Source organism: Scomber scombrus, chromosome 24 (assembly GCF_963691925.1).
Source record: "Scomber scombrus chromosome 24, fScoSco1.1, whole genome shotgun sequence".
NCBI lineage: Eukaryota > Metazoa > Chordata > Actinopteri > Scombriformes > Scombridae > Scomber > Scomber scombrus.
The window spans coordinates 7,040,648-7,066,531 of NC_084993.1; the positions used below are offsets into that span (position 1 = coordinate 7,040,648).

At 39.1% G+C, this 25,884-nt stretch overlaps 3 protein-coding genes across 3 annotated transcripts; all 3 read left to right on the forward strand.

Moving 5' to 3' along the window:
* Positions 1-1,632: 1,632 nt before the first annotated feature.
* LOC133976491 (trace amine-associated receptor 13c-like) lies at positions 1,633-2,619 on the forward strand. Its single transcript, XM_062414710.1, has one exon. The coding sequence runs from the start codon at positions 1,633-1,635 to the stop codon at positions 2,617-2,619; it is 987 nt and encodes a 328-aa protein (XP_062270694.1).
* A 1,967-nt stretch (positions 2,620-4,586) lies between these two features.
* Positions 4,587-10,054, forward strand: LOC133976329 (stomatin-like protein 2, mitochondrial). Its single transcript, XM_062414513.1, has 10 exons — positions 4,587-4,725; positions 5,988-6,140; positions 6,254-6,353; positions 6,480-6,538; positions 6,801-6,902; positions 6,998-7,132; positions 7,477-7,621; positions 7,946-8,025; positions 8,134-8,262; positions 9,257-10,054. The coding sequence occupies exons 1-10, from the start codon at positions 4,684-4,686 to the stop codon at positions 9,368-9,370; spliced, it is 1,059 nt and encodes a 352-aa protein (XP_062270497.1). The 5' UTR covers positions 4,587-4,683; the 3' UTR covers positions 9,371-10,054.
* Positions 10,055-13,293: 3,239 nt separating this feature from the next.
* LOC133976579 (vascular endothelial growth factor C-like) lies at positions 13,294-25,338 on the forward strand. The gene is made up of 8 exons (XM_062414817.1): positions 13,294-13,395; positions 17,933-18,179; positions 18,787-18,977; positions 19,435-19,565; positions 19,756-19,859; positions 21,446-21,580; positions 21,969-22,170; positions 25,227-25,338. Exons 1-8 carry the CDS (start codon positions 13,294-13,296, stop codon positions 25,336-25,338), a joined length of 1,224 nt encoding a protein of 407 aa, XP_062270801.1.
* The last annotated feature ends 546 nt before the right edge of the window (positions 25,339-25,884 follow it).

Sequence of the window (25,884 nt, forward strand, 5' to 3'; positions counted from 1 at the left end):
CATTTTAAAGCCAATTCACTGGAGCACAAAGCCTGAGCAATAAAAATGTGTCACTGTTCAAATACGATAGAAACAGTATTGTACTTATAGTACATTATGTATAAATATATTATTAGTCAGTCAATATAAGACAGAATGGTCATTTGTGTTCACTGAGTTTTGATAAATATGAGCACAGACATGATGTATACCAATCATAGGCATATCTAAAATGTTTTTAAAATAATGCATGATGATACATTTGGATATAATAACTTATATTATATAACACCTTCATAGATTTGAATTAAACAGAGTAGACTGTCTTCTTTTTTCTCCTCAGTGGCCCTGCTGACCTTGTTAGTTTCTCTGCTTCTTTACTACTTGAGTTGACTTTATTTTCAGCATCATTTCAAGATGAAGGCTTTAAAGTCTCTGAGCTTTACACTACCAATTGTAACATTATTTAGCATTTCATTTGAAGCCTATTATGAAGCCAGTTGTGTTATTAAACATAGCTTAATTAAATCAGTGTGTTGTATTTTCTCCCATGACTTATTTATTGTACTGTAACAAAGTTGTTAAATGCAAAATGCCTGCAGTTTTCATTTCTTGCCTTGGTGCAGACCGTTTTTAAAAACAAACACAAAAACTTTGTATTTTCCAAAATCTAAATGTAACAAATGGCATGATTTGTCCCACAAAAATGAAAAAGTCATAATCAACTAAGTTAAGCACTCCACATTTATATATCTTTTCTGGATGTTTTCTTTTAGTATCTAAACTTACCCACAAAGCAGCCACACCCAAATGTCTGTGTGAAGCAGGCCTGTTAATGACAAAAAAAACAGTCATTCAAACTGGAAAAATCTGAGTAAGAGGAAAAGAATAAAACACACATTCCCGTCCTTCAGGCCAAACTATTACTGCTGTCCTCCCCTTAATCAAGACAAATAACAACTGTGGAAAACAATAAAAGAAAACTACTTTTACAGGACACATTTTTAGAAAGGAATATGAAAAATAATTAACTCTGAGGGACACATTTGCTAAAAAAAAAAAGTAACACTTTCTTGACCCAACCATAAGACATACATGTTCTGGCTGTAGTTACATGGAGGCACAACAAGAGTCCTAATAATAGAGAATACATTACACTCCAAAAGATGCTTACTGCACCTTTGTACAGTATAAACAACAATACACCTACAAATATTCTTAAATCCTTCTTCTGCTACATCTTAAAGCACACCACCACCAAATCTACCACGTTTTTAAAATCATGAGTCAGATTAAAGCTCACTCACTGTGAAGGGACTGAAACCTCAAACCTCAATTATATCTTAAAGTGTTCATGTTATTCTGTTTACTACACAAAAAACCCCACACCATTTTTTTGAATATACATGTTATGTCAACTGAGACAAACCTGTATACTTATTTTTCACTTTTAGACTTTTGTTCATGTGTACTAAAGCAAATCTTTCACTAGAAAAATAGGCCAGAGGGTGAAGTGATGAAGATGATGATTTCTGAGAGAAGTTGCATCACTGCTGTCAGGTGATGTTTGGAAAGAAGAGAGGGTGGTGGCGTGTTAGAGGAGGATAAATTAACTGTCTGTTGGGGACTTGCATCTTTTCCCCCTCTTTGCTGATGGATGGCAGTGGTGGCCCCCCACTCTGCTTCCCTGACTTCAACTCCTCCTGCAGGCGTCTGCCGCTCCCTCATTCTGAGTCTGCAGTCCTTTACACCCTGCTGGCCTTCGTCTCTCTGCTCACTGTCACGCTCAACCTGCTCGTCATCATCTCCATCTCTCACTTCCAGCAGCTCCACACTCCGACCAACATCCTGCTCCTGTCTCTAGCTGTGTCCGACCTGGTGGTGGGGCTGCTGGTGATGCCTATTGAAGGCCTGCGCTACATAGAGAAGTGCTGGCTGCTGGGGAGTCTGATGTGTGCTCTGACTCCTTATGTTGCTTATTGTATGCTCTCTGCCTCTTTGGGCCACATGGTGCTCATATCCATAGACCGATATCTAGCTATCTGTGACCCACTGCTCTATTCCACTAAAGTCACCCTGAACAGAGTTAAAATTTCAATCTGTCTGTGTTGGGCTTGTTCTCTTCTCTACAATGGACTGATACTAATGGGACACATAGGGCAGCCAGACAGATTCAACTCCTGCCATGGAGAGTGTGTGGTGGTCATCAGCCACATCTCAGGAACTGTTGACATCTTTGTTACCTTTGTCGGGCCCTGTACTGTCATGGCTGTGCTGTATATGAGGGTGTTTATAGTTGCTGTTACTCAAATGCGTGTCATTTACTCACAGACTGCTGCCACCAAGATGAGAGCAGCTCTGACTGCTAAAAGATCAGAGAGGAAAGCAGCCAGGACTCTTGGTATTTTGATAGTTGTGTTTCTGATGTGTTCCTGCCCGTATTACTACCCTGCTCTGGCAGGTCAAGACACCTCCACTAGCTCGTCATACTTCAGTGTGTTGTCATGGCTGATGTTGATGAACTCCAGTGTGAACCCCCTGATCTACGCTCTGTTCTATACCTGGTTTAGAAAAGCTATCAAACTCATCATAACACTCAGAATACTGCAGTCTCGCTCCCAGGAGCTCAACATCCTGTAGACAGGGCTGAAATGATCTGTGTTTGGTGTTCCCTGTGTCGCTTGTGTTTGTATATGTGCATGTGCTCTTTGGTCAGACTCACTGTGTGTTAAGCATGTAGTGAGCAGCAGGGTCTCTCGACAGCTTCAGCTGCAGACGTCCTCACATACGCTGCTGCAAAACAATGAACACAACATGTATGAATAAGAAAAAGAAGTCACAATAATTTTGTCATTCAGGACAAACTTAAAATCTTTGGCAAGATCTCAGTTTTACCACATTTCAGCTCCATATTTTGAAATGTAAAAATGCTATCCCCCCCTTCATCTCACTGTCATAAACAATGAGATATAAGTAAGTGACCATATACCATCATTAGGGTTGATATGATGTGTCTTTGAGTACCTTGAAAAGATATATAATATATTATCATAATAATTATAATTGTTATTATTATTATATACTTTCATATAAAAAAGTAGTTTATATTTGTTATTTTAAAAAGTGCATTTCTGTATGAATAAATGCACTCTGGCTCATTTGTTATAACAGAAATAATAATGCTTTATATGTTTACCCCCCTCTATCGAAAGATGTATAACATTCATGTGCATTTCTTATCAATGTTTTAAATATAAGAATTTAAATGTTGCAGAGACATTAGATAATCTGCTTTGTTGCTCTTCAAAGGCCCTACTGGCTTCATTATTTTCTTCCGCTCAAACAAAGTATTGAATTTTCTTTCATGCTGCAAAGGATTCACATTTATGTTATTGCTATGCAAAAAAATAAATATTGAAACTGTCAAATCAAATAAGCATGACTATAAATACTCATTAACACTCACTAAAGCACAACATTTATTCTGAATTTAGACTTACCCATGAGGTGGTTTCACTCAGTTATCTATGTGAAGAAAGCCTGCAAATCACAATGTTTGGAAAAGGGTTACTAAACTGTCAGTCATTTGAAATTGAGATATATGAGCAGGTGGAAAGTAATACGACACATGCTCCCCATGATTACAATGCAACCACAGCAAACAACGTTTTTAAAGCAGCTCTTTGGGTATAAATGAGTATAAATCTAAAAATAAATATTTGTAGGAGGAGGAATTTTCTGATTAAATACAATCTTACTGTGTATAAATCTGTGCAAATGAATATGTGTCAGCCAAGATTAAAGTATTTTATTCAGTGTCACCATCCAGCGCCCTACTTCTCTTTAAAAAAAAAAAAAATTGTGTTTGCATTTAAAAGCATTCATGTACTGAGTAAACAATGCCACAGTTTTATTTTATATGAGGGTTGGATAAAGCCCCTTAAATGTAATTACCACATTATGGGGACTGCATTCAAATGTAACAAAACCATAGCCTATCCTTGAATTTTATGATACCATAGGAGAAAAATGTCAATTAGGTTCACTTCACTTTCACTATAAACCATTTACACACAACACATAATAGTCTCAAAGCATGAAAAACAAGGGTTGAAATTAATGACATGAATTTTACATAATTTTTGTCTTCCTGGCAATATAAAGCCTAACAATCATTCCCAATATAACTAAGAAAATTAATGGATGAATAAATGGATAGATTAAACACCTTAAATATAACTTATTAATTTAAGGTGAGAGGTGTAGAATAATAGAAATGGGGATTTTCCATCCAGGTTGACCTGAAATCACATTTCAAAAATTGCATACAATCGGCATTAATTAAATTTAAGACGTTTTAGATACTCTTCGAAGCCCTTTTTAAGACATTTCCACACCTGCACACCCTGTCATTCACTCAAGCTACTTACATTATTATCAATAATTTAATATGTGCTTTTCCTGCTTTAATAAACCAACATTTCTGCCATAAAAGAGGATTTATTGCTCCATTAATCTCCACTTTTCAGACACAGTTTTGGTCAGAGGGCAGAGGCACTCGGCTTGCAGTGTCGTCCTCCACAGCAGTAGGTGGCGCTACAACATGTGATGAATGGCGGCGTTGTAAAACCTGATAAAAATGACATGAACTTGGTTCAGAGGTTGTTGTGGCACCTTTTGTAGAAATTAAACACTTACCTCAACATGTTAGGGGCATTGTATCGGGGTGGCGGCGTCGTTTTAAAGGTAAAGACCCTCTTTATTACCCACTAACTATCCTTCAGGCATTACAGCTAACTCACCTAGCTGCTTGCTAACCTTAATCTAGTGAAGTTACACCTCGCTGTTTGCTATTTTAACCAGCAGCACCCGTTTTTTTAAACTTCCTACATGTGCATTAATGTCAGTAAAGTTACATATTTCTCCCTCACATAACCAAGAAACCTTACCATGAGACTGCTCTGTCACACTGGTGAAAATGAAAGCTTTGTAGCCCATAGCAACCAGCTGCTAATCATGATGGGAACACGTCCTAAATATAAATAATAATGTTATATGTAAACCTTTTTATGTTTGTGCATTACTAACCAGCCAATAAGTCATTGTAATACATTATAGCTTTAGCACTTAGAGCTAACAGCTGCATTACTTATATTTTTTTTGTCATTTAATTCATTTAAGTTTTAAAATATGTATATACAGTTTTAGTTGTTTAATAATAATATTATTATTAATAATAATAATAATAACTGGATTTGTATGGCACCTTTCATACAATAAATGGAGCTCAAAGGGCTGTACAACAAAAAAGATTACATATACCAAGTGCTTCACTTAAGGAGCATAAAACAATGTTTTAAAGAAAAAGAAGGAGGAAAGAAATACATATATGAATGTAATATAAGATGGAATATAAATATAAAAATAGTACATGGTAAAAGGAGTCAAAAACAATATGTAAAATCAAGTAAAAATATAACTATTAAAAGAAGTACAGTAGTGACTGATAGAAAAGCTAAATTGAAGATACGTTTTTAGCTTCCTCTTAAAAATATTTAGTATATTATATCTATCTTATTTTGACTTTCCCCCCGCTCATTTCATAGATTAATTTAGTTTTTATCCATTACATAATACAAATTTTTTTGTTTTTTGTTTTTTGTTATCAGCACTGTGTTGGGAACTTGTTTTGTTACTTTATGGATTACTTATTTGTTGGATAAAGTTGTGCATTAAAAAAAAATCATCTATGCATTTTCAGTTTTAACAATCACTGTTGGCTCCTATCAAAAGATAAGATATTCCTTTATTAGTCTCACGATGGGGAAATGTTTATTATTGCAGCAGCAAGTGGGCAGTAAAAATAGAAGAGTGTCAATATAAAAGAATAAAGTACAATAAAAACAATAGTAGTTATACTGAGAGATATTGGAAGTGTGCATTTTGGGATAGATCTACTGATTTGTAACAAACACTTATCAGTAATGTTTTATTCCCTGTGTTGGCAGAACTCCTTCAGGACTGTGCCAAGGCTGTGGGGGACTCCCGGCCAGCAACGATGGGCCTCCAGCTTACCCATGAACACTGTGGTCCTGTTTGTGCCGCAGCAGGAAGCCTGGGTGATTGAGAGGATGGGTCGCTTTCACCGGATCTTAGAGCCGGTAAAACTGCTTTCTCGCTCTCTGTGACCACATATTTATTTATCTGAATAAAGACAGAAAAAAGCAGCACCCCCTCCTTCACATCATTGTTTTTTGTTTGTTTGTTCTTCTAGGGATTGAACCTCCTCATTCCCGTACTTGACCGAGTTCGTTATGTGCAGAGCCTTAAAGAGATTGTAATCGACGTTCCTGAACAGTCAGCTGTATCGCTAGGTTAGTTTTATTCTTCTGTTTCCTTTTAAGAAAACTTCAAAACAAATTAATAACATATCAAACATATGTTTGTTATTGGTTTAATTTATGGCTGGATCTAATTATGTTTGCTTTGTCTTTACACAGATAATGTAACGCTCCAAATTGATGGAGTCCTTTATTTAAGAATACTGGATCCTTTTAAGGTATGCTGAAGGAAATATAAATGCTTAAACATTTAGAGTATTGTGCATCAACTCCTAGTCTGTTTGAAAAGATAAGATACCTGTTTGTTCTGCAAATTACTGCTATTTGACATAAAATATTAATTAAGATCATTTGTCTTGTATTTGTACTGTTAAAAAAAACAGAAATATGCATATAATTGTTCTAGCCAGGAGGTGGCGCCAGATAATGTTTTTTTTTTCATGAGATGCTCTTCATGGAGACTGAGTTTTGTTATTCCAGGCTAGTTACGGTGTGGAGGATCCAGAATATGCTGTGACTCAGCTCGCACAAACCACAATGCGTTCAGAACTAGGCAAACTGACGCTGGATAAAGTATTCAGGGTAAGGAGCGGCCGGACTACATACTGTGTGTTACATTTCTTTGCAGGCGAGGAATTACCTTATAGCTGCTGCCTCTCTTGTGTTTTTTTTTAAAGGAAAGGGAGTCTCTTAATTCCAACATGGTCCACTCCATCAATCAGGCATCAGATGATTGGGGTATCCGCTGCCTGCGCTACGAAATCAAAGACATACAGGTTCCACCTCGGGTTAAAGAGTCGATGCAGATGCAGGTAAGACACACATGTAACTGTAGTGGTCACTTAAATATCATTAACTATTTAAGGAGACGTTTCGAGGCAAGTTTGACAGAACAACCCTACTTTTTCTGGGGTGTAAACTTCTGTTTTAATCCCTAGAAACCCTGAAAAAGCACTACTAATAATATTGTTTTCACTACCATCTAATTTCAAGAAAGCTAAGTAGAATGATATATCTTTAAGGCACTTGTACGTGTAAATTATACAAAATTTAGGCTATGAAATATCCTTAAGATTATGAAAATTGGGTGATTTTTAGGATTGTTTTGTTCTCCTGAAGGCGAAACATGTCTAATCTGTTTTTGTTTCCTGTGGAGGTGGAGGCTGAGCGTAAGAAGAGAGCAACAGTGCTGGAGTCTGAGGGGACACGCGAATCGGCCATCAACATCGCCGAGGGTTACAAACAAGCGCAGATCCTCGCTTCGGAGGGCGAAAAAGCAGAGCAGATAAACAAAGCAGCTGGTTGGTGCATTTTGAAAATATATTTTTTTCCTTTTTCTGTTGACTCAGTTACAAGTATGAATCGTATGATTATGTATGTAATTAAAGGTTTTGTTAACTTGGTGCGTATGCCGTCATTACACTAAATCCACAAAGCATTTAATTGCCCGCCTGCTTTACTGTGTTACATTACACAAGGATTTCAAGGCTCAGACATGAAATAAACCAAACATGGTTTCTGACCGTCTCAGGCTGTTGCATCAGTTTAACCAACATACTAAAACAACTTGAAAGTGACATCTTTATTTAAATGATGTAGTGATCCTTGTCCTGTCCTCTCTCTAGGTGAGGCCCAAGCTATTTTGGCCAAAGCAGAGGCCAAAGCCAAAGCCATCTGTATGCTGTCAGAGGCCCTGACCGAACAGGTATGAAGTAGATTTTATGGCTTCATCTTAATAGAATCACAGAATGATTTTGTGTTATTTGGAAATATTATAGTGTAGTAACCAGAAGTTTGGTTGTATTCTCGACAGAACGGCAGTGCTGCTGCCTCTTTGAGTGTTGCCGAACAGTACGTCTCTGCTTTCTCCAAACTCGCCAAAGAGTCCAACACTATCCTCCTACCCTCCAACTCCGGTGACATCAGCGGGATGGTCACACAGGTATGAAGTCGTCTGAGAATTACTTTAAATATGAAGGAACTTAATATCAGGGCTGTTACTCTTTCTTCTCAATATTGAAACAAAATCAACACCAAGGAGGTAAATACAAAAAACTGTTATTTAATAGCATCTTTTTAACTTTGAACACAGGTTCTCTCCTCTGAACTACAGATTTCCAATAAAACCATCAAGGCCACTGACTGTCAGTTTAATGGCACATTTCTCATATGCATTAACAGAAATAATAACACATAATAATAAATTGGGATTTGAGTCACAGTTTGGTGTGTCATGGCCAAATATTGTCTTCTAAATTTGTAGTTTTGTGTGTTTAAAGTTATTAATATTAATGTTGTATCTGGTGCTTTTAATACTATTTATTATCATCATTTCTTGATATAGAATTAACATTGTAAATCAAGACTCCTGATACAGTTGTGGATGACAGCCACATCTCTTAATTTTGGGGACCCACTTGAATGTTACTAGTCATCTTATTGGTACAAAAATACAAAACTGGTTTGAGCTTTCAAAAAAGGTTATTATCAGTCATCACTAAGCAAGAAGGGAAGCCACAGGAATGTCTAAAAAATGTGGCATTTTCCAAGAGATTTTGATCTCTGGGAACATTTACAAAACTATTTCAGTATAAGCAAACAAACAAAAAAGCTAAATTAAATGATCTGAGTTATTTCTGACTCATTATGGATTTTCTTTGTCATACTCTGTAAGTTATAGTGCATGTTCATACCTATGTCGGTTAAGAGTAGATTCAGTTCATTTAAATCAATTGAAATGTACAGAATCACGTTACGCTGACTTTAAGAAGTGAAAAATATGATTTAAAGATGGGTTGTCCCAGTGTTCATGAATGACCTGAAATAGAAATAAAAACATGTTACTTTGTGTCAAGCTCTTCTTCAACTGATATTTTCTGATATGAGAACTAATATGGTATATTAAATAATTTCCGCCCTTTTTCTTCTACCCTCAGGCCATGACCATTTACAACACATTGGCCAAACCAGTGCCACAAGTTGAGTATATAAAGACCAAGATAGAGGAACCAGGGGAAGAGCCTCCGGTCCAGTCAACATCAGCTCAATAGCAGAGGATGTCATTACAGCTCTAAACTGCAGCATACACTGAAAATAGAGGAAGCAGTTTTCCATAATTATGGAGTACAATGACATTGCTGTGTGAGTTCTGCAAGCGTCTGGTGCACAGCTCTATCTACTGCAGGGCACAGATGTCGAGGCAGAGGAACGCCACTTGATAAACGGATAAGCTGAGTGAGGACGTGCTGGGGGAGAAGGGAGAAAAACTGAACAGTAAATTATATTACTCATGTCTGTCAGGTGTTGGATTTCAACTAAATCAACTGTGAATACCGCGAATTGTATCTGTGATAAGGGACGTTTGGTCTGCTAGTATCTATAGCTTCTTAATAAGCCTTAAAGGTTCTTCAGTGGACGTTTGGTGGCTTTGACATTAATTACAGATGTGAGTAAATGTTTTGAGTTATTTGTCAGTCTAGCTATTCATGGTTGGAGTATGATTTAATATAATTTCACACGGTTGTTTTCTTCTTTTTTTTTTTACATGGACATTCATTTAATTTTATTGTTGAGGAAGATGTAAACTTAAAAGCACTTGGGTAATAAAACTGCCTCATGAGAACCTGCAGTTTTAGGAAGATGTAGCTTACAAATGCATCTTGGTGTTGGATGTCGGGGCCATCTCTATAGCCACTGAGAAAAAATAAAGCAAAATTAAAGTATATAAATGTCAAGCTTTGTCTGTCTTATTTCTGAGAGCAGTGAACAATTATGTTTAGATTACAACAATATGGTTTCTCCACTGAAGAAATCTATTAAAACATTTCAGACAAACATCTGGACACACTTTATAAAGTAAATGGGATGGTGTTCAAACTTGACTTGTACTGTACATTCATACAAGTCTACATGGAACCTGAAGGTAACACAGAAGCTCACAAACACACTTTCAAACTCCAAGTTGTCATGAATGCACCGCTAACCTTAATGATCTTCTTTTAATTACTACAACTGTGCGGTTTCCCCGTCTTAAGACATTCCAAGCTTAGCGATTTTGCTTTACTCTGACGTTGAAACTCTGATATGAATCTTCACATGTTAACGGCGGCTCAACACTTGACGTCAAATATTAACAACTGTATCAGACCTGTTTAGCCTCAGCCACGTTTGTTTCTGTTTGAGCAGGTTCACAAAGTTCACCTGTCACACGCAGGCATGGCCGTTATTTCACAAACGAAACTGATTCCTGTGAAGTAAAGCAGAAAAAGCTTTGGATTCTTAAGATTTTTATTTTCATTTTAATCAAGGCCATCGCTGCGTTATGTGTACTTTTAAATTTCACAACCACATACCTGATGCATTGTCCTAAAGGCATTTAAAGGCTGCCATAAAACACACCAATCCAACATTTTAAATAGAGTTATGCACCTGTATTTGACCATTTGACCACAAATTTGATCTAATTTTTCTGTTTTTACGGGTCTTTTTCTAACTTAACCTCACCATCTTTGGCTTGTTGTCAGCTTTTAAAGAGGATCATAGTTAATAACTGTTTCATTAACTGTTTTACCCCCCCAGGAAACAACTAATCCTCTTAGACATCCAAGTAAATGCCATCTCATGCATATTCATTTCACAAGTTCATTTTCAAGCAGCAGGTGAACTGGTTATTGTCAAATCTTTGTTTAAACATAAAAAAAGACCCCTCAAAAACACCAGTGAGCCTGTTGCCAAAGAATTAAACTGAACAGCACATGACACACTGATAAACCCTTTCTATCATCTCCAGTCTGTGCTCGGAGCTCACATGATGAAGCGGAGAAAGCAAAGCAATGACTGGAATGTGGAGTTTGGTTGCACAGATTTCAACACATAAAGTGTACTGCAAGCAGACACTTGCCACCGTGTGTGTGCGTGTGAGTGTGCGGGGGTGTGTGTCTTTAATCCTTCAAAAAAGGCTGGCAGTGACTGGCCCAAAAATCGGATGTTTTCTCATTCGAGCGTTTCCCAGACACACCTCTTTCTCCCTCCCTCGTTGGTCGCCTTCTGTTTAACTAACCTGTGTCTCCTCTTCTCCTTCTCCTTCTTCTTCAGTCTGTCTGTTCTTCTTCCCATAATTTATGTGACAGTTGTCTGTAATTGCTTCGCCTTGGGAGGGGAAAAAAAAAAAGAAGATATATCATAATTCAGACAAAGATGTAAGCTCACCTCTCCTTACCCCCCTCCTTCTCCGACATGACACACAGACACACATGCCCACAGCCTTGGGGCAGTATGGTTAAGGAGGTATGTAAAGTTTGTCTTTTTAGGACCTTGGAAGGTCAAAGCAGAAGGAAACAAGGGTGGAAGAATGAGAGGAAAAGTGAGGGGGGGGGGGGAGAAGGCACACAGAGACAATGAGGCATGAGAGAAAAAAGGCAGATAATGGTGTTTGGAGCTGCAGGTGTGAGACTAGTGTCAGATTAGTCTTGACTGTACAGTGCTTATCAAGTAGATATTCGGGGAGGTGGGTGTGTGTGTGTGTGTGTGGGGGGGGGGGGGTCGGCTGATATAAAGCAGATACAGCAAAGAGAGAGCGATACAGCAAAGGTATTAGCAGCTCATAAAAAGGCACTTAGAGCTGCAGTTAGGCAAGTCACACATTCGTCACCACACGCTTTTTCTCACACGAGCGCACACACCGATTAATGAGACAAAGATAATGAATATGTGAGAAAGAGAAGAGTGATAAGGAACATCATTTTTATCTTTTCTTAAAAGTTATAAAGTCCAAAAGAAGTGAGCAAAATCACAAAAAGATGATGATGGCATGTTTAAAGAGAAAGTGTGTCAGTGCCAATGCGCTGCCTGCTACTGCAGACACTGTAAAGCCTGCAATTTTTGGAGAAAAAGAGAAAAAAAAGGAAGAAAAAAGGAAAAAGTGTGCCAGTATAATCAGCTATAGCACGCACGAATCATCTGTCTCAGATCCTCCACTCCGCCCACAACATACAATCCTTCCATTCTGGTATTTTTTCTCATTCACTCCACCAGGACGTCTACACGCAGGACGCAATCCTCCAACGACCACTCTTGTCTTTTTCACTCTGTTTGGATAAGAACTTAACACCAAAAGCTGGACTTCTTTTTTTTTTCTTTAAACAGGATTTGGAATAAGCTTATCCTCTTTTCTCTCTCTCTCTCTCTCTTTGATGCCTCTCTAAGGATCAGACAGTCTGACAGAAGAGTTGTGACAGATTTAGAAAGTGGCAACAAAAAAAAGGAGACAAAGAGAGTGTTTCCCCCCTGAAGGTTTGAGAGGAAGAAACAGGAGACAGATAAAGAGGCAGAGATAATCTGAGAGAGAGGGAGAAAGAGACAGAGGGAGGGAAGAGCACAGCTGTTGTGTGAGGAGAAGGGAAAATAAAGATAAAGAAAGCAAGGAGGTGCACAAGTGTGAAGGGCGACGGGGACGACCAAGGCTGGAAAGAAGAAAAAAAAGGGAGATAAATGGGAAAATCAGCAAATAAAAGAAAGAGACTGAGGTATAATTCCAGTTGAAGGTCAAATAAAGAAGAACTTTTCACTCCTTTTTTAACTATCTTGAAGACACCTGACATCAATTAAACAACAGCTAGAATGGAAGAGCAGCGAGAGGAGAGGACTGACTTCCTCTGAGGTCGGCTGCGTTTGACACGAAGACGAGGATATGATTCCCTCATCATGTTTTATTCAGCTGGTTTCCCAAATTCAAACAACCTGCGCCGGAAGAGCAACTTTGTCCCCGGATAGAATGAAGAGAGGAACGAAGATACCTGCCGAGTCTGTGATACTCTCCTTTTCCTCCTCTTCACCTCAGGCTCCTCCACCTTCCTCTCCTCTTTCCTCTCTTTCACTTAACACCCAGCTTTAAATTCTCTACCTCCCTCCTCCTCTGCTCTGACATCTCTCCGTCTCCTCCTCTCCTCTCCATCTCCATCTCCATCTCCTCACTATGTGGATACCAGCTTTGCTCCTATGGATTGTTAATATCAGCAATTTGTGCTCGGGACAAGACTATACAGACTATTATCAAACTGGAGACATGGGCACCGAGGTGAGTTATTAAATATCTATTTCATCAGGTAATATGTGTCTGCCTGTACTTTAGTTTCACTTCTTCATCTGCGGCTTGTCAATTAGTGTCTACAATTCACTACAATCAATTATATATCACATTTTAAAAGGTAAAACCTGAATAAAGTAAATAAAGAAAGAATTTAAAAAAAAAAAAAAAATGTGCAGAAAAGAAAGAAAATATCAGGTTTTAATGAAGGGAAAGGTGCTATCTAGTGGGAAGTATAGGCTCTAGCATTTTTTTTTTACTTGACTTGTCTCTTGAGAGTCTTAAGAAAAGTCCAAAACTCTACAGTATCCCCTTAAAAGCAGTTTTTAAAGGGGACACATCATGCACATTTCCAGGTCCTTATTTGTATTCTGGGGCTCTATTGGAATATCTTTGCAAGAGTTACATTTCATAAAGCTCATTATTTAGCATGTTCTGGCTCTTTATGCAGCCCCTCAGTTCAGCCAGGCTGTTTTAGTTCCTGTCTCTTTAAGGCCCCCGCTCCTGATGAGCCCACTCTGTTCTGATTAGTTAGCCCCCAATGTTTAAGCAAAAATCTGACCCGAAATACGCAAGTGGACAATGTGAACAATCCAAGGAACTACCTTAGCAACAGCCTTAGCAACAGAGACTAACGGACAGCCGTTTGTAAGCACGTGCAAACAATCTGATGTCAGTTTGAGGAGGAAGTAGAGGGAACATTGCAGACTGACAACCTGACCTTTGACTTGCAGGAAGCATTTTTTGATGTATTCACCTCAAGTTTTGGAACTTTGACCATGTTTAACAAAGTCATCCAACATCATAACAGTATTTAAATGACAGAAAATCACAAAAGAACATGTTATGTCTCCCTTTAAATTCAAGTTTTAGCTAGATAACAGATAAATAAATATCTCTAACATGTTCAAATCCCTTCAGTCGGGTTCAACACTTCAGGTAGAAACAGAAAAATGGGGCTCTGAGAGAGAGAGAGAGAGAGAGAGAGAGAGAGAGAGAGAGAGAGAGAGAGACATGCTACACAGGTTTCAGATGTAAATGTATCAAAAGTGTCATTTTATCACTTCTCACAGAATCGCCATTTAATTCAATTTTCCTCTCGTAAAGTTGAGGTAATTTACGTAATCAGTTTCCTGCACAGTAATGAACATGTGTAACTTTCCTGAACTATGTGTTTGTTCCTGGGAAGTCATCTGAATCAAGGCTATGAGTCAATTTGCGCTTAAAACACATCATTTGCCTTGGCATCAGTACTGTAAATGCTGCTCATGCGCAAGCTAGTAAAAACATTTGGTATTCAAGCTCTGTTGAAATCTGACACACGCATCTCACTGTGGAAGTCTTTGCGGTTGACTTAAAAGCTTCTTACTTGTCAAAACCTTGTTGGATAGCAGTGACTCATAGTGCTCGTTCTATCATTTCACTCGTGTTTAGATAGTGGCGTCGGTTTACTGCCTGGAATTCTGTTTCTTTTCTCATTAAACAAAGTGCGTAAATGCACTGCATGAGACTTGAAGTAACACAATGCTCTTGGAGTTGAATGAATGAATGAATGAATGAATGAATGGATTTCAGTAACATATTTTGGTCTCAAGTGTAAATAGTAGAACGCAGCAGTGTAAAGCACTGTAGTTTCAGGCTTAAGATGAGAGATTTTGTGACAAATGGGTGTGTGCTGTGTGTGTGTGTCTTGTGCCAGCAGTACACACCCCACAGCACTGCACTGGATGGCTGGTCATTTGTCCATCATGACCTCATAGTCCCACAGCGATTACCTCATGTCATGTGATCACTAAGAACACAAAGAGAGAGAGAGAAAGAGTAATGAAAGAAAGAGGAAACCTGGGAAGACCTTTAAAGAAAGAGAGAAGAATCAACCCTCTAGTGCATAACTTTCATGTATCCATCAATACTGTAGTGATTAAGTATGTGTCAGTATCAATTTGTCATGATATGATTATTGTGGCCAAAACTATTATAATTAAACTGCATTATCACAATAGTTATCAAACTTTAAATTACTTTACAAACCACGATTGCCTTGGATTCAATCTAACCGAACAAGTCGCACTGCGAACTGTGAAATGAGCTAATCAAAACACACCACAAACAAAAGTAGGTTGGTTGTAAATGACTCACTACACAATCACTTGGACTCACTTAGACCCAGACGAACACGAAAGTTTGAGGTCATGTGGTCCTGCTGTGTCTCAGTTTCACTAGTAAAAAATGTTTTCTAGAGGTTTATTGAAGCAAAACTGCTAATAAACCCACAACAGGCGTATTGTTGTTGCTATGTTGAAGTTTCACCACAGTATGTGGTAAAAAATGGTTAACATCAGCTTGAAAATAAATATAAGGCCAATATTGTCAAATATTAAGGTAGAAATGAATTATTATTTCCAATTTTCTCTCTTCTTGAGATTGCTATCTTGAAAATCTTTACAGCCACATCTGCCTCCAGAGGTAAATTGGTTGTGCCAAAAAGGTGGAAAAGTGGATGTCTTGAACTATCTTGTCTTTACCTTTCTCCTCTACTTGAAGTATTACAGCCGTAAAACTTGATTGTAATGACTGTGAGGCTACGACTTGAATCATAAAGCATACAGTTGGATTTTTTGAGTTGTTAAGTGGGCAGCAGTGTTAAAACAACTGATGTTCAGACACACAAACAAGTCACTACCTTTGCTACAATAGTTTCAAGTGTAACATTAAGATAATGATGGTTATGATGATGATAAACTAAAAGCAAAATTGATCGGATAGTCGCTTGCAAAATGTTGCGATTCCACTCAGAAACATCAAGTAATCTATCATATCTACAGTTTTGCTGATATAGATGAACTGTGTATTTAGAAGTACAACCAGCTGTTTAAAGCCAATGTCCCTCAACAGATGTGGATCTCAAATATGGCTGCCAGAGACTACTACATCACCTGAAGGCTTTCTCCCGGGCCAAAAGACGATAGATGATAAAAACAGAGGGAGAGAAATGAAAATGCATCTAATGCGCCAGTTTGTTTGCATTCCATTTAATCTTGTTTAAAGAAGAATTTCATATTTGGTGTCAGGGGCCAGAATGACAGAAAAACATGGCGAGATGTATGGGGAGAAACAGAGGAGATGGGGGGAGGGGACATATCGTGAAGAAAGGAGGGAGTAAGAGATAAATGGAAAGACTGATAAGAGAGATCTGGTTTCTGTTTGGGTAATGCCAGCTCTGCCAGTCTGCTCTGTCTCAGCCTGGAAAACTAAACAAGCGTTCCTGCTCCCTGAGGGAAGGATTAATATGTGAAACTCAAACCGCCGACTCCCAAAAGACATTGAGTCCTCCACAGATAATAATGCAGACTATTAACCAGTCGGTTACCTTTTATCTCTGATCTGCTGTATAGCGGAGTCATCTATAATGACGTTTGAAAAATCATTATGGGATGACTCACATCAGACATGGTTTATAGAGTGATTTTGTAAACTGAGATTTGATTTATTGATCCAGTGCACCACATAAAGCGATGGCTGTTTAATAATCATAATAATAATGTGGAATATATTGTCTGTTTGATTCATTAAATGGATTTAATGCCGCATTCAGGGACTCCTTAGACACTGGCACTTATGAGACTGGAAGTTGTCTTGTCATGGAGGGCACATGTAGGAAGGGTAGCATGACATATTTTACCAAAAAAAAAGAAAAGAAAGAAAAAGATCAATAAAGCAACCAAAAGAAATTATTACATAGAAACTGTCTCACATTGCAGGGCAAGCTGGTGCTTCAGCGTCTTGCTCAAGGGCACTGCAGCGACAGGGCAGGAATTTTCAAATTTTATCACTTTGCCTAAGGTGACATTTAAAAAAAAAAGAAAGAAAAGTGGAGTTTAACGAGGTAAAAAAGGACGCAACCAAAACCAAACAAGGAAGAACAAGAAAAGCAAGATTAAAGAAAATAGAGTCTGCAGCTTCCTTGTGTACCCGAATGCAACATTGTGTGTGTGTGTCTATGTGTGTGTGTGTGTGTGTGTGTGTGTGTGTGTGTGAGTGTGTCTAGGTGAAGAGAGGACACACCATAATAACTAACAGTAGCCAACAGCAACATGTTACAACACATTGGTAGCTGAGGTATTCACTCTTTATCCAGCTCAAACCAGCAAAGCTCACCTTGTAAATTCTACAGTATCTAATAGTTTTTTCTCCAAAAAACTCAATTCTAACAGAAATATAAGGATTATGAAGAGTTGAATAAATAAAATATTCAAATAATGAGCCTGAAACTTGTGTCTCATGTGCTAGTGCTAGTTTCAAGCTTGTGATTAGCTTTTAGCCTCATATTTTCTAACCTTCTTGATAAGGTTACTCATGAATACAAACCTTGTTCTGCCGTTTCATAAGAACGGCTTTAGAGATGATCAGAACTGAGAGAGTTATGTATTATTAAATCATGACTGAAAGAATTACATGTTATTAAATCATGACTGAGAGAATCATGTGTTATTAAAGCCACATTGCGTTCTCCTCTCCCATCCTCCAGGCTCCAGTGTTGTCAGATGATCAGCCCAGTTTAGAGACGGTGACAAGCGTGGATCAGCTATTGCAGCTCCTATACCCTGAATACAATCTGCTTCAGCACTGCCTGAGGAAGAAATCATGGCATGCCCCCTCCTCTTCCTCCTCTTTTTCCACCTCATCTGTGAGCCCTTCGGTCCACTCCAACGATGATGATCTGTGGGGTCAGCCGAGGAAGGAGGCTCTTTTCAAAGTTGACGGGACTCTGGGAGGTAAACTATATTTCCCAATAACACAGTTAAAAAAAAAATTTAAAAAAATCTGCCATTTCTTGAATGTAGATGAAAAGCAGACTTGTGGTATCTGAGATAGCATATTTGACATCAGATATATTGCGCAAGGCGTCACTGAAGCTCATAGCAAAGGAGTTTAAAAGTTTTAAAGGGGACATATCATGCACATTTCCAGTTTGTACTTACATCCTGGGCCTCTACTGTAGGCATGTGCGAACAATCTGACAAGTAGAGGTTGGCAGAGGCCGAAGCTCTAGCTTTAGACTTGCATGGAGCATAAATGTTGTCAAGTTTCGGATTTTTGTCTATGCTTAACATAGACATCCAATATTGTAACCGAATTTGAATGAAAGAAAATCATTAAAAAAACCATGTCATGTCCCCGTTACATGTGCAGGATGAGGCCTTCCTGCCAAGTTGCATCAAAAGCTGAACTGATTTCATAAATCAAATGGAAAAAAGACAGAAATCTGGGCATCTAAGACTATATAGTTATTTGAACAACCATTGATTTTCTGCCATCACACCAAAACTTCCCAAAGCGGTTTAATTCAAGGTCCAGTTATGCAATCACATATGTTTTCAGTCATCCTAGAAGAGATCCAGCGAACCTCATGCCAGCCCAGAGAGGTGTGTGTTGAGGTCTCAAAAGAGCACCCAGAATCCACCAGTCAGTTCTACCTCCCTCGCTGCGTGGCGCTGCATCGGTGCGGTGGATGCTGCACCAGTGAAGCTTTTTACTGCACCAACACGAGTCACACGCTTGTCAACAAAACAGTAAGTTCTCCGGCTGGATTCTCCTCTTTCCCTCTTGCATTTACTCTGTCTATTCCCATGTCAAGACACATTTTTGCTAAAATGTGTGTGGAATAGTTTAAAACAGCTAGATTACATGATTGTGTTGTTATTTTTCCTGCGCTTATACTTCAAACTGCCCCAGAAAATACAAAAACTACCCAGTTATATAACAAGCTCATCTGTATCACAACCCACCCTTCTGCATTGGGACACCCATTGGCTTCAACTGGACATTTAGTCCATACAACACACACACACACAGTTGCACAATCTGGCAACAATTACGTCAGCTTCTGGCAGAAACACTTAGTCACAACAACAATAATGTGAGGAAAGCAGCCAAAGAGAAAAGAAAAAAGAAAAAAAAAATACAGCCAAGAAGTATTGTGTTTTTCTATACAGACACACTCCTAACCTTCATCTCTCCTCCTGCCAGCTGATGGAACTGACCCCGCCCAGGATGGAACGCTCTGTTGTCATGGTAACCTTCGTCAACCACACTTCCTGCGAATGCCTCTCCAAGCGGCCGCTGCACTCCATCATAAGACGAGCTGCAGCAGATTACCTGTGAGAGAAAGCGAATGAGTTTACGAAGTACTTCTGAGTCAGTCTGTGTATCCATGTGTTTATAATAAGTGTATCTCTGTGTGTGTGTGTGTGTGTGTGTGTGTGTGTGTGTGTGTGTGTGTGTGTGTGTGTGTGTGTGTGTGTGTGTGTGTGTGTGTGTGTGTGTGTGTGTGTGTGTGTGTTTGTGTAGTTGTTCCCCACCCGAGGTTCCCTGTGCTTCAGGATTATTATGGGATCCAGTGAACTGCCTGTGTGTCTCCACAGACGCCATTAATTACTCTGACAGAGAGACAGGTAAGACTGTGTGTGTCTGATTTGCAGGGCATATCACAAAAAACGTCAATTTCTTTCTCTTTATCTAACTTGTAGTTTTTGTGTTGCAAAATTAAAAAAACAAAAACAAAGAAAAGAGAAAGGAAATGTGCAAAACTCATATTCCAGCACTTTAGTACTGACCTTAACTGTCAATAGATAGATTAGATTACTAAAAGAATAATCAAAATTCAAGCAGCACACCTTGAAATATTCTGACTTTTTTCCTTAAGTGTGGTTCAAACACCACTGTCCCTACATTTCCCATAATGCTAGTCACTAGCATCTTTCATTAGGCACTCTCAGCCTTGAAAAAGCCCATGTCTTCAAACTTCAAGCCCTTACTTTGAAACACACACTTCCTGCTATAAAATTACAATCTGCAAGCCCAGGTTTGGACTTTCAGACTAAATATAATTTATACAGCTCTTTTAAAGACACTCAAAGATGCTTAAAGTTCAGCTTAAACTGATCTAGTTACATTGGTGCAGTGCCTGCTTAAGGGCATAACCTCTGATGACTTTTTAAGGGAGTCACAAGCCAAAAAACAACACATCTATTCTCTGTTTTGTGTCCTTATAACACATGAAAAGTACAATTGCGTAATTTACATGCTGAAAAGCTCCTGGCAAATGGAAATGAAGCATGAAATCAAAAGTAAATGCTCACTACAACGGCAACATTATATGCTGAAGACAGGGTTGAAAGCAGGACGCTCAACAAGAAACCAGCAACATTTAAATCAAGTAGTATATTGTCCTAAAAGAGAGATTTACCTCCTGGGGTTAACTTCTGTACTTAGAGCAGTGATAATACTGCAGCACGTTTAAGATGGGAAGTCAGATAGAGGACAGCAACGACCTCAAATAAAATGACAACTAATCACAGCAGCAGGTAATTTCACTGATTAGCACAACACATTCAGAGAGGAACTAACTAGTAAAATCACCTGCTGCAGAGTTTGGCAGCACAGCCTTAAACTTTCAGGCATCCCTGCAACAAAAAGTGCACGAATAATACCCCAATTTGTTGCAAACAAATACCAGAGGCCAGAGAGATCATTTATAAAGGGGTTTCATATCATTTTTAGGAATGTTAAGTTGAGAAATGCCTTTTGGTTGTAAAAGGAAATGAATGCTATAGGACGCAATGTCATTCATACCTGTGGCTCCACTTTAAAACCGAAGTAAGCTGGTTTTGGGATGTGAGCCAGATTCTACTCAAATAACTTTCTTCAAAAACTCCACCACCGCAGCTAGGTGATGAAGATGCCTGACAGCGGATGAAATTATTTGGAACTAATTCCCACAGAGGAATTGTTGATTCAACTGTAACATGAGAAATGAAAGTGTCATTGTGGCATTTTACTTGCCCATTCATGCAGAGAGTGGTTGAATTACAGTGCCCACCATTTCCAGCTACTTTTTATTTTGTGTAATAATACGCTGACAAACTTGCCGTGTCACATCATTTTAAAGCACAGACTGAACATAAGGAGGATTTTAGAGGATTAGAAAAAAACAACAACCTGAAATGTAAACTAAACACCTTTTTTTTGTGGCTTTCAGAGGCGCTGGACTCGGGGCTGCTGGCTCTTTGTGGGCCCAACAGGGTTCTGGAGGAGTCCACGTGCGAATGCGTCTGTCGAAACGGACTCACCAAGGACAGCTGTGATCCAGGCTGGAAACTGGACCACGACACCTGTGAGGAGGGGTTACAATATGACAGTTTATAAAACAAAATCAAATGTGGTCAATAAATGAAGAAAGAGTCTTTACATGCCTGAAAAATGTTCAAAAATACCTCTGGCCTTAGTTTCATGAGACCCATTTACTGTAAATACACCACATTCCTAAGAAGAAGTCTGTAATTCTGAAACCAATGAAGCAAGATAAAGCCGGGAAGGATAAACACAGAGAGAAGGAATTATTTGGGAAGCAGGGCGTTATGAAAATGTCTAACAAGTCAGAACGTGACCGTGAAATATTTAACCCGGTAAAACCGACAGAAGTGCACAATGCAATATCTGATTGGTTTTAATTCATAAAAAAGGAGCAAAGTGGTCAGTGCTGTACTTGTGTGTTGTTGCAGGTGAATGTCAGTGTGAAGGTAAAGGAGAGGGGAAGTGGTGCCCTGCAGGCCAGCGGTGGGACGAGGAGCTGTGCGGCTGTGTGTGTGATGTAGATTGTCCCGGGAATCAACCCCTCAATCCAGACACCTGCCTGTGTCAGTGCAGAGAGAGTCCGGAGTCCTGTCTGCGGCAGGGCAAGAGGTTCAATCCCAACACCTGCAGGTAAACTGGGGAGGGAAAAAAAGGTACATCAGCAAGATGCGATTTAAAAAAGCTTGGAGTTTGTGCTGGTTTCAAAACCCCATGATGAGCCTGAATTGCTGAGCTCTGTACTCTAACCTCCCTGTGGAGAGAGGGGCAAGCAACAGGATGTCTCCTTTGGGGAATGAAATTATTCCGAGTATCCACACTCTGGGCTTCAGCCAGTGAGACTCTTAACTTTTGGAAATCCCTGCCTAAGACAAAAAAGCAAAATGGCAAAAAAAGTAATTTTGTTTTAGCTGTAAACATGCTTATTGTTGCTTTTATGCAGGAAACAGCATCCATCCTTTACCTAATTATACCTTATTTATTTAAATTAGGCCACCACATTTTAAAAGTTATACATTAAACCTAAGCCGCCTCATAACTGTGTGTTTATACATTCAGCAAAAGAGTATGCAGTCTGGTTTCCAAGCAATTCATTGTTATTGGTTCCTTTTTCCCTGTTTCCACAATTGCATAAACCACTGCAACCACAGAGCTGAATAGCGTCATTGCATTGCAAGACTGGACTTACCTGCATGTTGAAAACCCAGGACACACTCACACTCCTTATAAGGAATTTTACGAGAGCATAAATTAACTTAGTGGTCATTTTGGCCAAGTGTGTGATGTAACATGGGGCCTGGGGCCAAAAGGATGTCCTGAGCTCAAGGGACTGGAATAACTATGATCAGGACACTGTGTTTCAATTTGTATAACTTGGCTACAGTGACAGAATTGCACTGACGTGGTCACTTTCAAGTTTTAGTGGGAAACGTATACTTGACATTTTTAGTGTGTTTTGTTTTTGTGCGTTTGTTGCCTAGCTAACATAGTATCATAGTATCAGTGTGTCACTCATGTTCACTTTTTAAAGCTCTGACTCAGTGTTTTTGTGTAGAAAGTGTAGCTAAGGAAAAGACAATTCCTGGTTTAGTCATTTAAATGGGTAAACAAATATATCATATCACTATTTATTTAAATCAGCTGTTTTTGAGGGATAGAAAGTCAGCAAAAAATGTTTTTATAAGAAGACGTGAGTCATGTTGAGTACTATCTGAGCACAATTAAAGTGGATCTTAACACCAAATTAGTCAAAATTAAATTTGCGATGCACATCTGCATCTCCAAAAAGTCTCAATGGATATATCATACATTCCGCACTCAAAAAGAAACAACTTTCCTCCTCCATTTTCTTCCTATCACATGTTTCCTTATTGCCTTTTATGGACATACGGTGTCCTTAACATTCGACCGTGTTCTCAGCTGCGTGTGCGTGTAATGCATGCATGTTGTGGTTCCCACAGCCGGCATGCAAGAGGCCTCTGACCCAAGAGGCCTGCAGAGACAGACAGAGAGATGGAGTGAACTTGATGACAGCGAGCAGAGCAGTGATCAGGCAGGCGGGCAGGCACAGAGACAGATGGAGTGACAAGCACAAAAGAAAAACACATAAGCAGACATGAGCTTTGACATGAGCGGCGAGTATTTGTATTGGTGGCTTTACACATGTGGGAAAGTTCACAAATGTACGTATAAGTGACCTTTCGTGCTGGAGATGCTCAAACATTTGCAGCTTACAAGATCTGAAAAAAAAGAAGGCCTTTACTCAAACTGAGACACAGGATGAGCCAGAGTTCCTTGACTCCCAAGCTTCCACTTTGAATCAATTTGCCTTTTTGATCTCAATAAACAAACTTGGACTAAATTGAGAATTAAAACAGTTTGCACAACTCGAACTCAACTTAGTGATTACTTTCTACATGTTTACACCCAGTAGGCTAATTACCAGGTGTACTAACAGTTGCACCACATTGAAGCAAGAGTCAACACGTTTGACCTCACCCATGATTAAAATACTGTTAAAAAATGATATAAACCAGTAATTTACATTTCAGAAAAAGTAATGCAACATACCTCACATTATGAAATGTTATGCTAACATCAGCTCATGTTGGGTTAGCATAATTCATTGTAATCTTGTTATAAACTGTATAAATACTAACCCTGAAAAGCACATATTTCTCCATGTTAGAACTTAGCTATAAACACAGATGTTACCTAACAAATATGTAAAAGACTAGTTTGATATTTTGGGAAATATGCTTATTTGCTTTCTTGCCAAGAGCTAGTGAGATGCCTGGGACTATTTCTTGGCCGGGTGCGATGACTTCCCGAATTCTTGCATTCAATTCATTAATTTATTTTTCACTGTAGCTGGCTGGTTACTGTGTTCAGTTATTCTAAGCTAAGATTACTTTTTGGCTTTACCATACTGACATAAGAGTGGTAACGATCTTCTCATTTAACCCCTTGGCAAGAGACTGAATGAGCATATTTCCCAGAATGTTGTGCGATTATTTTAAAGACCTATTTGTTCTCTTCTTTTGTTCAATTTTTCAAGTCTTTACTAGCTAAGACATTTCTTTATTTGCCAAGTTTTAAATGTGCAACCTGATTTTCTAAATGAAGCTCACCATCTCCAAGTACAAGACCAACTTTTGAACTTCTTCTTTGTCCGTCATTCTTTTCATTATTTTGACTATTTTTTTTCTAAAAGTTTGATTCAACATCTGGTCACAGGAGGTGGTGAGAAGACCATACACCTACTGTGATTTTGAAGGGGAGAGTTCTCACAATTGGCCGTATTCAGCCCCTCTCCGGAGAAATACTCCCTCCCGGTCCCTCAGAGAATCTTTTGATGCACGCACAAATAAAACTTGGACCAGGGTTTATCCAAAAGGGATGTGAAGATCTGAATAATCAATAGTATTCATGCCAAGAGAATATAATCTCCCCTGTGTGCTCTTTTTATTTCTCCCCCCTTTCTCAACCTCCCCCTTTCTTTCCATCCAACCTTCTCTCAATCATCTCTATCCTTTCTTGTCCTCTCGCCCCACTTTTTTTGCTCTATTTCCTTCTCTAAACTCTCCCTCCTCTACAATCCCCTTCATCTTTCCATTTTCCTCCTGACCTTGTTTTTTCTGGCTTTCCTTCCCATCTCCCAATCTCTTTCTTGTTCTTCCTGTCTCTAGTTGTTACAGGTTGCCATGCAGGAAGCCCAGACGTGTGTGCCAGGCTGGGTTTTACTACAGCCACCAGGTCTGCCAATGCATCCCCAACTACATGAGGCCTGAGTGGAATTAACTAATCGCAGGGAGGCGAGAAGAGGAGCAGAGCTGGAAATCAGCAAACTGCAGGCGCCGCCATTTATTGCCCTTTAACCTTTAACTTTTTGGGCAAGAAGATGAAGTGCCTCTTGACTGGAATGGCGGGAAGGTGGAACAACAAATGAAAATGTATTGGATTACAACAGACTACAAATAGAGCTTGGAGGAGTTTTAATAGTACGATCGGTGCTCTGACACTCCAAAAAAGCTAGTTGCCCCGAAGGCGGATGTGGGAGCTTTCCAGTGAAACCAAACGGCCAAAAAAGCCACCCATATGCAATAAAACCAGTGAAAAGAAGAGGAAATGAGGAGAGAAATTTGACTCTGTGGGACTCTGTCTGACAGTGCCCATGTGTTGGCCCTCTTCCCAACGTTAATAACATGATCCTGACTGAAACCAATCACACCTGGCAGCAGTGTGACAAGCAGGGCAGGACGGACCAATCAGACTCGAAGCCAGTGTTGATCCCCGCTGCGACGTGTTTGAGCAAGATATTCAACCACCCCGCTGCTGCTGCTGCAG